General features: G+C 53.0%; 1 protein-coding gene across 10 annotated transcripts in view; it reads right to left on the reverse strand.

The window, feature by feature from the left end:
- Positions 1 to 3081: 3081 nt before the first annotated feature.
- Positions 3082 to 13146, reverse strand: part of PHACTR1 (phosphatase and actin regulator 1) — a 570997-nt gene continuing 560932 nt past the window's right edge. For all 10 annotated transcript variants that reach the window (XM_086706265.1, XM_086706260.1, XM_086706269.1 and 7 more), the window contains 3 exons: positions 10084 to 10224; positions 7212 to 7288; positions 3082 to 6402 (listed from right to left, as the gene is read on the reverse strand). In XM_086706265.1, the coding sequence (XP_086562391.1) occupies positions 6387 to 6402; positions 7212 to 7288; positions 10084 to 10224 (234 nt within the window). In that variant the 3' untranslated portion in view covers positions 3082 to 6386. The remainder of the gene's footprint in view (positions 6403 to 7211; positions 7289 to 10083; positions 10225 to 13146) is intronic.

The raw sequence follows: 13146 nt of genomic DNA on the forward strand, positions 1-13146 counted from the left end.
TATTGTGGTGTGGTGTGGACCTGCTTGTGTTCCTTTTGTTTGGAACTCTCTGTGCTTCCTGAATCTGAAGGTCTGTTTCCTTCCCCAGTTTAGGGGTTTTCAGCTGTTATTCCTTCAAACAAGCCTTTTGCCCCATTCTCTTCTCGCCTCCTCCTGGGACCCCTGTAATGCCAATGTTTGTTTGCTGGACCTGTTGTCCAGGAGATCCCTTAACCTATCTTCATCTTTCAAATTCTTTTTTATTTTTGCTGTTCAGCTTGTATACATCCATTATCCTATCTCCCAGATCTGTTCTGCATCCTCAAATATACTGTTGATTATTTCATTTATTGTGCTCTTCAGATCTGGTTCTTTTTCATAAAGTTTTCTTTCTCCTTGGTGCAATTCTCACTAAATTCATCCACTTTTCTTTCCAGTCCTGTGAGCGTCTTAAGGACCATTACTTTGAACTCTTTATCAGGTACATTGGTTATCTTCATTTCCTTTTCTTTTTCTGAGGTTTTGTCTTGTTCTTTTGTTTGGAACATATTCGTCTCATTTTGCTCAATTTTGTGTTTATGTGAATGGCGGGGCAGGGGTGGGGGAGCACCTACTTCCCCTAATTTGAAAGAATGGTCTTGTGTATAGTTATGCCCTGTATAGACTGTGTGTGCCTGGTGACTTTGACCAGCTGGAGCTGTAGTTGGCATGGGCGGGGGGGGGGGGGGGTGTCCCAGGACAGGCTGTGCTTGGGGCTGCCCTGGTGGAATGGCCTGAGCTGAAGTGGGCATGAGCTGGGGTGTCCCATGGTGTTCTATGCAGAGGGCACCCTGATGGAGCCTCTGGAGCCAAGGCAGGCACAGGCCAGGGGTACTGGGCCACCCCATGTAGAGGGTGCCCTGGCGGAGCAGCTGAAGCAGGATGCAGGCTGAACGGTCCCAGGCTGCTTTGCATGGGGAGTACCCTAGCCAAGGCAGGTGCAGCCTGGGGGCCTGGAGGGCTCCACACAGGGTGTGACCAGGCAAGCCGGGTGGTCCCAGGGTAGCAGCACTGCATGCTCCTAACACATATGCTCCACGGCTGCTTTGTGACATCCAGAAACCCTGGCCAGGAGTTCAGGGTAGATTTGAGCTGTATCTGTAGACCTGTGGTTCATCTGAGGCCAGGCGAGTGCTTAGGACCTGTGGAGAGCCAGCTAGGGAGTGTTTCTGGTGTCCAACTTGTCCTTTCTGTTAATAATCAGGTGTAAGCAAGCATATCACTGATGCATCCCGAAGTTGGGGTGTGTAGAAGATAACAGACTGTGTCTTAAGCATCACTGCTCAGGGCCCACAAGCCCCTCCAGGATGCTTTTTTTTTGCCCAGAGGAAGGGGGAGGCAGGACAGCAGAAGGTAGTCTGGTTGATAGCAGCTTCAGGATGAGCTCCCACGAAGGCACACTGGGAAAGGGCAGGGAGGTCCCACTAGCAACGAGCCCTCCAGGAGGCCAACCTAAGGCAAGGAGGGGTGGCAGGCATGCACGTTAGCCTTGCGGGTGGTCTGAAGGAGAGGAATCCAGACTGTTCTCTAAGAGACTGCCCTGCCAGGACTTACCTAAAGCTTACTCTTTCTTTGGGACGTAGTGTTTTAAAATTCAGATGAACCCAAGTCATAGAAAGCTGATGTCCTAAAGGACATCATAGGACATCTGATTGTGTCCCCATTTTCCAGGTAAGAAAGAAAATTGAGGCCCAGAGAAGTAAAATGACTCGGACAAACTGCTTGGTTAGGTGTTGTGGCATAGCCACCACTTGTCTGTCCTAGGATGACTAAACATCTCAGGATGGGACACGCCCGGCCACCTCTACCTATTGGGGATGTAGAGCCATAGCCTCTGTTCACTTCAGCAAGGGCTCCCTCAGGATGATGGCCCGTTTCCTTCCGCCTTGCAGGGCGAAGCCTATTGGGGGCGCCACCAAAGCTTCTCTTTATAGGTCTTCCACGCCTTTCGGTACCTGCAGTTCTGTCCTGCCGGTTAGATTTATTACGAGTCAGAGAGCTCTGCAGGTGCGCAGGGGCAGAATGGGGCCGAAGCTCTCAGCACGAAACGTGAAAACCTTTCTGTAACCCCTCGCCCCCTCTGCCACAGCCACTCCTGCTCCAAGAGTCCCTCCGCCTGCACAGGTGAGAGCCTGTGTGCCCTCTGAGGCAATGCTGCAGAGTGCTGAGGGCCAGTGCGGGCTTTGTGGTCGCTGCTCAGCAAAGAAGTAAGCGGTGTGTGTGCTCACTCTGGTCTTTGGAGCTGGAGACTCCCAGGCGAAGCAAAAGCGGCTCCTGTCGTCCCAGCCCTTGCTACTCAGAAGCATGATTTCTGGACCAGCAGCATTAGCATGTCCTGGGAGCTAGCTAGAAATGCAGACTCTCAGGCCCACCCAGACTTCCTGAGTTGGCACCTGCGTGGTAAGACCTTCACCAGGACTCCCAGGAGTGGCACAGGGGAGCCGCGCTAGGGTAAGTTCCCTGTCCCCAGGGTCACCTTCTTCCAGGGCCGGGCCAAACATCGGTTGTCCGGTTACTTCACCCACCTAGAAAAATGCAGCCAACAAGCACTGAAGCTTGTCTTGCCTTCCCCCCAGCACTTCAAAAAGACAAGTCAGGACCAGAAAGTTAGGCGATAAAGCTCTTAGCTTTATAGGACAAATACTCAGACTTAGCCCAGAGACCGAGAAAGTACTCAAAAGCCAAGTAGTTGGTGGCTTTTGCTTTGGGGCAGTGACACCCCACGGCACTGCTGGTACCCAAAGCTGTCTCATAGCTGCTCTTATGGGGAGGACTCTGAGGGACTGCAGTTTATTAAAGGGCAGCTGGGCAGTATGTCTTAGAAAGTCCTAGAAAGCTAATTTACATGCAGTCGTCCTCCTTGCACCCAGTAACACCTGATACACGAGGAGGTTGTCTGCCTCCATAACTCTGACGCTTTGCTGCTGAGCTGACCTGCCCTTCATCCCAGCCACAGCCCAACTCTTTTCGGTGGTTGACAAGACACACGGGAGCCAAGGAAAGGATTTTTTTTTTTTTAGACTTTTTTTTTTTTTTTTTTGGTTTTTAAAGAAACTGCATACATCAGAGACAAACAATAATTTAAATACCATGCAGTTTCTGTATGTACAAAACCTAGGCCATAGAGATCCAGTTTAATTTGTATTGTATTTACATCGTCTTCCTCACACAGCCATCATCTGTTAAATTAGAACACAGGAGAGCGCTCCTATACGAAGACAAACTATGTACAGACACCCGGGAAGCCACTGGAAAAGCAACTGGTTTGGGGACTGACAGACAGATGGGAAGAAAAAGTCATCGGAGGTGACCTCCACCCACTGGCTGTGCACGGGGAGAGTCTGAAATCCCATTCATCGAAGCACACACCACAATATTCATTCGGCAAATATAAATACACGTCCATAGCGGGAGAAAAATAAACCCAGAGGTTTTTTTTTTTTTTTGTTTTTTTTGTTTTTTTTTGTTTTTTTTATCACACCTACCATCACATTGTTTGGTTTCTCTAATTGGACATAAAGGCTAACGTTTTAAAAGTTTTACAGGGCTTTGGAGAGGAATCGATCAGCAGTTTTGAAACACAGCAAGGAGGCCAACAGGAGTCCCTTCTGCCACAGGAGGTGGTGCGGAGCATGGGGCAGTGTCTGCTTTCAAGAGGGAAACCTCTTGAGAAACTTCACATTCTTCCTCACACTGACCCAGAGGACAGAAGGCTCAACTGGGAACTGACACGCACAAGACCTTTGAGAATCGCAGCTTTTTCAGAAAAGGGGGTGCATTTTAAACCATCTAGCCCATCTCTCCCCCCTTTTTTTTTTTTATAACTGTCAATTTGCCATCTTAGAAAGTAACACCTCTTCCAGTTGTCCTAACGATATGGCAAAAAAAAGAAATTGGGATAGATTTCTAGAAAGACCTCAGGATTTCATGAAAGGGAGGAGGCGGCAGAGGGCCAACCTGTGGTCCACGGAGGTGGCAGAGCCCCCTGAGCTGGGCTTGAAATAATCGCCCACCCTGATGGCGGGTGGGATTTCTGTAGCACAGCAGGTGCACCCTAATTCCTGCAACTGACTTCTCCCAAAGGGTGCTCTTCGGGGATGGAGGCTGAGATTGTGTTCAATTTCTCCCCAGCTCCAAGCGGACTGCAGAACAGGGCACTTTGGGCAGGAAACCTGGGCTGCTGGCTGGCTGCAGGAAACGGACTTGGGCGTCACGTTCCCAGGGCATCAGAGGCCCAAAAATCAAAGCCAGCAAAGAAGCCATTGGCCTTCGAGGGAGGAGTCCAGGCAATGGAATGAGTTCCCGTAGGACTCGCTCCTGGGCCCGCGGAAGGCCTGGCCATCATGTCAGGGCCCTGTGAGCCGCATGAAGACAGCTGTGAGTTACAGGAAGCTCAGACTCCAACCCGGGCAAGGCAGGCACCTCCGCCTGGAATATGTGCCTGCTGTAGAGAAGTTAAACGAAAGAGCCCTACATCTTTCGTCACACCATTTGCACATTCAAACGTCAGTAAGCCTTTCGGGAAGACTGTGTTTACAGCCACGCTAAAATCCCGACCACGTTTTCCCTGAACTATCAGATTCCACATTCAAAGAGAAAAGGATCTAGTGACGGCCCCTCCTTGGGCCAGGCAGCGGCGTGCTCACTCCCGGTGGTACGGGGACAACTTTGCGACGGCTACTGGGCACTGCCTGAAGAACTGCCCTGAGCTCCCCCCAGACTCTGCACAGCTCCTGGGTTAACGGCGGCCACAGGGGCTGTTAATGCCTGCCGAAAATACAACGGCCTCGCCGATGGGTGTGCATCCTAAGAGTAACTTGCTTCCCACACGTTTTGGGGTGGGAACTGGTCAACCCCTTTCTGTGAAGGCCAGTCTGGGATCTTTCTAAATCTCAGGCATGTGTGGAGGAGAGCAAGCCATTACCGAGAAAAATCACGGTAACTGTGAGACCGCGACGGAGGTCCAGGCAGGGCTTGGTGACAGAGGGCCCTACAGGGTCAGGCAGGAAAACAGAAGCAGCCGCGACGGGCCCCGTGAAGAGAGTGGTTAGGGATTGGGGGCTGTCCTTCCACTCACTGCACATCTTACCCGGGGTGTCCCCGTCAGGAGGGCACTGCCTTCCTGTGGTCCCAAGCGAATGGGACAGCTAGAGATACACCTCCCATCAGCTTTACCAGCACCACGAGGGAGAGGAAGGATGCTCTCCAGATGGGTAGGAGCAGGAAGGTACAGCACAGGCAGGTGTGGCTGGTGTTTGCGCCATTCTGGCATATGCCAAACCCTGAAGGCCCTCCACAGAAACTCTTCAGTGCAAAGAAAGGAGACTAGAAGGCCATCGGGTGGTTCTGGAGTCCCAGTCCGTCAGAGACCGGCAAGCCAGTCTTTCAGGAATGGTTTCTGGCTTGCATGCATTGGTCCTACACTCAGAAGCTGTTACCTTCCAACCCATACAGTCACTGGCCCTGGGGTGCGTGGAGAAAACGAACATCAGCCAAGCAGTTTCTCTCCCCAGCCTCTCCGTCCTCACCAGGCTCCTTACACTCAGATGCACCAATGCCACGGGCGTCCCACAGCAGTGGCCGGGTGCACAAGACCACCCGTGACATTTGGCTTTTTTAACACAGATGGGTCAATTCGAACTGAGCAGATGACAACTTCCCCTGTGCACACCAGAGCTTCCCGGGAGGCAGCTCCACTCAGTCTGAGGGGACAGGATAGGTGCTCAGTGCCGGCCTTCCATACCTGCAGCCCACACACTCTCGAGACAGACAGTCGACCACAGACTCCCCCAGAAAAGCATCTTCCCTTTTGTTCACGGTATGGATGACGGCTGACGGGAGAGAAAGGACAGGGGTGACTGAGAACAGTGCTCCCTCTCAGCCTCCTCCTCCTAAGAGGCCCCCAAGTCGGACGCCACACCCGGAGCCAGTGTGTTTGGCCAAGTCTAGAAAGCCAACCAGACCACGTGCACAGTCCATTCCAGGCCGAACCCACCGCCTCAGCTTTCTTTGGACCCAGGTGACAGACACTTGAGGGGAAGAGGTTCGCTGGAGCCTAAATGAACACGGCACCTGCCAGGCCTGGAGGGAGAGGACCAGGACCGCTCCGAGCGCCGGGAAGTCTCCACTCTGGCCTGCCAGTGCCCTCGGAGTCCGCGGCGGTACCAGCAGCTCTGACCGCGGAGTGGTGACCACTGGGCTTTCGCAAAGAGAATCCTGATCGGGTTTCCTTTTTCTTCTTCTTCTTTTTAAAAAAAGGCAGTTCAGAAGATTTACATCATAATGGGGAAGTGAATAAATACCAGCACTTATGGTTCTTATAAATTTATGTTTCGAAGACAGCATAGCACTCAGGAGGAATTTGACTGTTAAGGTCGGTGAAACCTAGAAAACAAATAATTAAGTCAAGACCAAGGGGCTGCTAGAGATGCCTGATGCCACAGCCCGAGCTTCCCATCCTCAGACTCCCCGTGGCTGACGAGTGGCAGGTTAAATCTGGTTAAACCTCCGGCCAAAAGCACATCCCTAACAGAACTCCTCAAGTACTCGAGCCCCCACGGAATTCACCTTATGTTTGGGAGTAGTTTCATCTGGAGCTCCTGGGGGCCCAAACCGGACGGCCCTGGTGGCCCTCGGCCCACGCTCTCAGCCTGGACTCGGCAGCAAGGCTGAGCCCAGGCGCCAGTCGGCACGTCCTGTTTCTCCAAGTGTTTGCCACAGGGGTCCTAAGAATTAAGTCAATGGCTCTGCCACTAGCTAGCCACGTGACCTTATATCAGCCCCTTAAACCTCTCTCTGCCTAAGTTTCCCCAAAGGAAGATATGGGCACACGGAATCACAGGAGCAAACCCACTCTGGAAGTCCCATGTGGATTTGGTATTTTGCCCAGGCTTGGCTTGGGCTGACTGGATATCAATGTCAACGGGCTTTTCTTCTCAGCTTAGGTTTCCATAAAAACCCACTCTGGGGTTATGGGTGGTCTGGCACTTAACAGATCTTTAAGTGAAAAACCAGGCCTTCAGAAGGTCGCGGTGCTCCTTCTCCGCGATTCGGAAACCACAGCGGACCTTCTCTTATCCCCCACCCCTCCCCACCACACCACCTGTAATCCGGCAGCAGATGGCAGTTAGTCGGGAAGCAGGTATGACCATCTGAAGGAAAAAAAAGGGAAAAGAACCCCTCAATTTACTAACCTTGTTAAATGTCTACTCAATTCATGAACTTCCATTTCAGTGCTTTTAAATTCATTGAGCTCCTTTCGAATGGCAGCCTGGAATGAAGAGAGGTCCGTGAATATGCAGAAGAGACAGATGGAAGGGAGTTCGCTTATTACCGGTTTTGTTTGACAAAGCCGAACGACCCAGTGTAAGTACGGAAAATGAATTCCTTCACTGGGAGGGGAAAGAAAATCACCTGGAACCGACAGAGAATCCCCCCGCCCCCTAAATGTAAATCGCAAATGATATCTGGCCTACTGCCCAAAGTGTCTTTTTCTTCCTCTCTCCGAGGAGCGCCTCCGGGGCAGCAAGAGGCCATGCAGATCTGCCCCACACTCCTGGGGTCTTGAGTGCACTTTTAAAGTTGTGGTGTTTTTTCAATGTTTTCTTTTTGAGACAGTGTGAGCAGGGGAGGGGAACAGAGAGAGGGGGACAGAGGATCCGAAGCTGCCTCTGCACCGATAGCATCAAGTCTGATGCGGGGCTCCACCCCGCGAACCGTGAGACCATGACCTGAGACAAAGAAGCTCAACCGACAGAGCCACCTGATGCCCCGAGTACACGTTTAAATGTCAACCCCTCATCTTCTGTAGGCAAACAATCTAAGCTCAGCACAAGCACTGTGCTGCCTCAGGATGGGTCCTTCTAGAAGGGGTGGGTCAAATTCCTCAAATTAAGGGAATGGGTGATTGCCAGCTGCCTCCTTTCCGTTTGATTTACAAAGACCTCGCTCTTTCACAGCTCTGTTGATTCGGAGGTGGTCTATGCCATTATCAAGGGTATGGCGTCGTTTGAGTAGCTGCCCGCTTCCAGCAGCACCCGTAGATGTGCTGTGGCTGAGGGAGGGCAGGCAGGCAGGATGCAAGGACAGACGAGGAGGTGGAACAGAAGGTTCTGACACTGCAGAAAACCTCACTTCCTCCCCAGGCACTGAAATTCTAAACATGCGCTCTTTTCCAGAGCTACTTCTAATGTTCATTTATTTTTGGGGGGGGGGGAGGGGCAGAGAGAAAGAGAGGGAGACCCAGAATCCAAAGCAGGCTCCAGGCTCTGAGCAGTCAGCACAGAGGCCGACGCGGGGCTCGAACTACAAACCGTGGGATCGTGACCTGAGCTGAAGTCGGACGCTTAACCGACTGAGCCACCCAGGCGCTCCCTCCCAGAGCTCCTTCTAATGGGAGTGCAGTAGAACCTTGGTTTGTGAGCATAGTTCATTCTGGAAACACGCCTGCAATCCAAATCACTTGTGTCCCAAAGCGAATTTCAAGAACCACTGGCTCAGCTGTGATCATGTGACATTCGGCGTCACGCTCTACTCACATTCCAAGATGTCGCTCATTTATCAAGTTAACATTTATTAGAAATGTGTGCTTGTCTTCCTCACAGTCCGAGGTTTTGCTGTATTTCCTTCGATGGGACTGTCAAGGCACTGAGAGGCCGGAAAGGCCGGCAGGCAGGATCAGAGTGGCTCCCCCCAGAGAAGGCAGGCACACCCCCCTCTGTGGGCGCCACTTCCTGTTCTTGTGCTGCAGCTCTTGAGGAACTGGGTCCCCTGAATGCGACGCACAACTTCAGCACGTGCATGGGGAGACGCGCTGTACTTTCCCCCCGCTTTTCTGATACCCTCCCTCATCCTCGGTCAGCAAGGGCGCTGCAGTCAGGCTGCGAACAAAAGGCAGGAGGCGCCAGGGCTCCTTCCTCTGTTCCCGTTTATATGACACAACAGCCTGGGGGCTGGGCCTCTGGGTCTGTCTGTCTGGTGGATGGTGGTGCCGGTTCCTGGGGTCACTACCGCAGGGGTCCCCTGTCTGGGGAAGCAGTGAGTGTTACGTTTAAGAGGAGGGCAGAGGCTTCCACTCCATCGGGACCTGCGGGTGGACCACCGCGTGGGAGGCATTTCTGGAAAGCCTGCTTCTGGCCCCAGTGTTCCCACCCGCATGCCGCGGCTTCCCTGTGTTCAAACTCCCTGCACTCGATCAGGCCAGAGTCTGCACTGTAGACGGCCTCGCCCTGCAGCCCACGTAAGAAAGACACTGGCCCTGCGAATTCGTGGGGCGAAGGCAGGACTCGAGAGAAGGCCCCCAATGTATGCCGGAGTCTCCCCAGTGTCACCTGCACACCAGACGTGGTCATTATTTTAGATTTTGTTTTAAAAGGCCCTTAGCTCTCCAGTTCCTAACAGTGACTGGACTAGGGTCCCAAAGGATTACGCGGCAGAGGTTCATTTCGATTTATGGTCCAGGGGACAGGTGAGAATTCCCTTTTGCTTCACTGCATTTCTTACAAAACTCAGCCTCAGATTCTTCTTGTTTTCCAAACGGATGACGGTTTAGCGTAGCGAGGCACGTTTTGCCGTCTCTGTGATTTGTGGCCCGTTTCTACCGTTAGGGTATAACAATCGCAGACACAGTGAGCTGGTCTCTCTTTAGTTTTGCGAATCCTACTGGGTGCGGAGGACAGCGTCCTCTCCACGAAGGGCTGCGAGAAGCCTGGAGCCTTGCACTCGTGAACCGTTCTGTGCCCATACAGATGTTCTGTTTCTGTGGGCACAGCTACCCACGTGGCCTCTCCTCCTGCTGTCACTCAGCATGACATTATGTGACCGTCGCGTGCCTTCTCTCCGGCAGTGGAGAATCAATTCGGTGACCTCCCCGCAGGTTATCTGGAGCCCTGGGAGAAGCGGCACCCTCAGCAGGCCCAGGGGGCGCTCGGCACCCCATGACGGCCACTGCAACCACGGCCTCGCTGCTGGTCTCAGCCCGGGGTCCCGGCAGCAAGCGGGAACGCCAGCGCGGGGGGAGACTGAGGCACGAGGACCCCCTACCCCACTCCTCGCCCCTCGGCTTACTTTGTCGGCAGCGGTGAGGCGGGTCCACGGCTTGTCGGCCCTGCGGTCATAGTCCTGAGCGTCAGCCACCTCCACGTAGTCACTGAAACGGATGAGGATCTTTCTTTCTCGAAGTTCTTCCACTGTGGGTCTTTGGCTGAGCTGCAGGGAGGGAGAGAGATGGACCCGGTCAGTCAGAGGAGTGTAGACTGCTGGGTCGGTGGGAAAACGAGGTCCTGAGAGGCAACCAACACATCCCTCAGCAAGTGAGGGGCAGGGCCCGGGGTGGGGACCTAGGGCTTCTGACTCCTGGACCTGGGACTTTTCCAGAACTCAAAGAGAGAGGGCTTTATTATCCCCTGAGCTACCTTCAGGCTCATCCGGATAGACAGGTAGGCTGACTCTTAATAACACTGCAGCGTCTCCTTGTAAGCGGCCTGTCTGCCCGCGTGGGTGCAGGCGTCCGCTGTGGATTTTCCCACACCCGTACCGTGCCTCCCACTCGGGGACGGGAACCTCACACCAGGCTTCGGTCTCATTTTGGGTTTGTAAGCCCATGCCCGTGTGTCAGATTGAGTGTGCTCTGCAGGATGGGGCTGGAAATTGTTTTAAATGCGTGTGTTTTAGACCCCCCCAAAGGGCGGATGTGCAAACAATATGCAAATTCAGGGGTCCGCAGCCATGATGTACGAGGCCAGAGGGGACCCTGCTCCTCACAGTCTGTCCGCAAATGCAGGGCGAGGCTGGGTTTAGGCCAGGAAGGCATGGGACAGGCCTTCAGGACGGGTCTGCGGCGAGGGGTGCAACAACTAGGACGAGAATGTGTATTTATTTAGCCGCCTCGCGGTCCCAGTCACGAGCACCCTCCCTTTGTACTTGGGCGGCACAAGGCTGACGTTTCTATCATCGCTTCCTGTCACTGGGTTTATTTCTCCTGGAGCAACACCGTCACCGTGTCTTCAGGATGCTGTGAACGCACGTTTAACCGACGTTATTTTAAAGCACTTTTTCCTCCAAGCCCTACGCTGTATATACTATCAACAGAAAGTGCAGTCAGATACAACCCCACCACAAAGGCCTGTACAACATACACAGACGCACAAGTGAATCCCAACCACCCTGGCTGTCCTGACTCGATTTCCCGCGGCTGCCACACACCTTTGGTGGTGCCAGCGTGCTCCAGCCCGCTGCCAGCTGGTGGACCGTGGAAGAGCACGCGGAAAAGGATTGAGATGATTGCCTGGCTGGGATCAAACAGAATGGAGCCGGGTACGGCCAGGCTGCAGGCAGGACCAAAGCAGCCTGCGGCTCCCTCTTGGCCAATGGTGGGAGGGGGGATGTGGGGGATCAGAGGCCTAGCGGGCTGTGGCCCACTTGCCTGGGCCACACGCAGCCCCCTGTCAGAGTGGTTCCCATCTGTGCTGAGGCAGCCCTGGCGTTCCTGGGACAGGACCTTCTGGTGTCAGTGCTGGCCTGTTGCAGGAAACCCACAGCTGTCCCAGGCTTCGTGGGGTACCGTGAACAGTCCATCTGGACTCAAACACATGCCCTCTGCAATGTGAGTTCAGGCAGCTTTTGCACACTCGTTAAAATACATGCAAACATTTCCTGTTTCCCCAGCTACACAAGGACTCCTGCTCAACATCTCTTGTGTTTCTTAGGACTAGCAAGATTTACCGCGAAATGCTGGGCAGATGGTGCTAATTTCTAAGTGTACTGTGACAAGAGGAAGGTTAAGCACGGAAGTTCTAGTTTATATTTCCAGAAATCATGCTCTGGATACTTTACCAACAGACTTGGTGGCAGTCTGGAGCGAACAGAAAACTAAATGTTAGATCCAAAGGTCAGGGGCTATTTTTCATGCCTGAGTCCCATCGGAGACTTTAGACACGATCTCTCCAAATCGATAAGGCGCTGCTCCCAAGTGCTAGGAGGGAAGGAATGAGGAGGGGACAGGTTTCTCCCCCGGAGGGGGGGGGGGTCTCGGGTGGTGTGTAGGCCACCTAACCAATGCCCTCTGGGACTCTCCACTGCGAGCATGGGCTCGTGCCCCTGGCTACTTAGTGCTCAGATGTGCCTTTGGCTTGCCTTTGGGGTACATGAACCTAGGGTCCTTCCTCAGATGGCGAGGAAATGATCTTTGTGGCCGAAGTCCGTTTTCTGGGGATGGCGGGCTAGAAGAAGGGGCGGGGGGGGGGGTGGGTGGTGGGGCAGAGGTTGGAAGCATTATGTTTCAATCTATGGCAGAAATATCACTTGCAACCAAATACTGAAAAGTAAATTACTTGAGGCCCCAGATCCACTACTAATACAACTTGACCCAAGTGCACTTCCTCTTTCCCTCTCCTCCCTCCCTTCTTTTCTTCTTCCCATCCATCTATCCATTTAGCTAGCCAGCATATATTTTTTTTTTTTCCAAAGGGGGAGGCTGGCATTTATTAAAAGACAGAGCACATAGTTTTTAGGTTAGTCTCAATTTGGCTGAAGAAGACGACTGGTCTGTTGCTATCAGTGTCCTGTATCAGCTCCTGGCTCTCATTTTTCTCCCTACTGCGTTAGAACGAAATAGAACTGAATTGAGGAAACCTTAGGGCTGCGGGTAACCAAACGACAGCCACGGTCACTGGCATCTGGTCTTGCTGTGCTCAAGGCTCCAGAGGAGAAAGATCTGCCCAGGGCCAGGAGGCACCACAGAATTCCCTACCTGCTGGCAGGCTCACATCTCTGTCGGCAAAAACAGAGGTGAAAGTGCCTTCCGGTCTTCCCCTTCAAAGCGGTTCTCCCTTCCCTTAAAGTCATTTTTCATTCCCCAAGCCAGTCCCAGGGGAGGGCAAATGCTGAAATCATAAGGCAGCTTTCCTGGGAGAAGGAAGGAGAGGGGACCGGGAGGAAGAGAAGGAAGTTCTCTTGCCTTGGAGACCTGCAAAAACGAGGGGCTATTTGGGGGCACCTGTCCCTAGCGGTACCCATCCTTCGGGAGATGGCGGGGGAGGGAACCCTCCTCCCTTGCCAAATTATGCAATCAGCTGACTTTTTGTATACTCTTTTTAAAAAGACACGAACTAAATATAGTCTTAAGTATTT

The sequence above is a fragment of the Puma concolor genome, chromosome B2 (genome assembly GCF_028749965.1).
Source record: "Puma concolor isolate L17-30 chromosome B2, mPumCon1.1.hap2, whole genome shotgun sequence".
Lineage (NCBI taxonomy): Eukaryota > Metazoa > Chordata > Mammalia > Carnivora > Felidae > Puma > Puma concolor.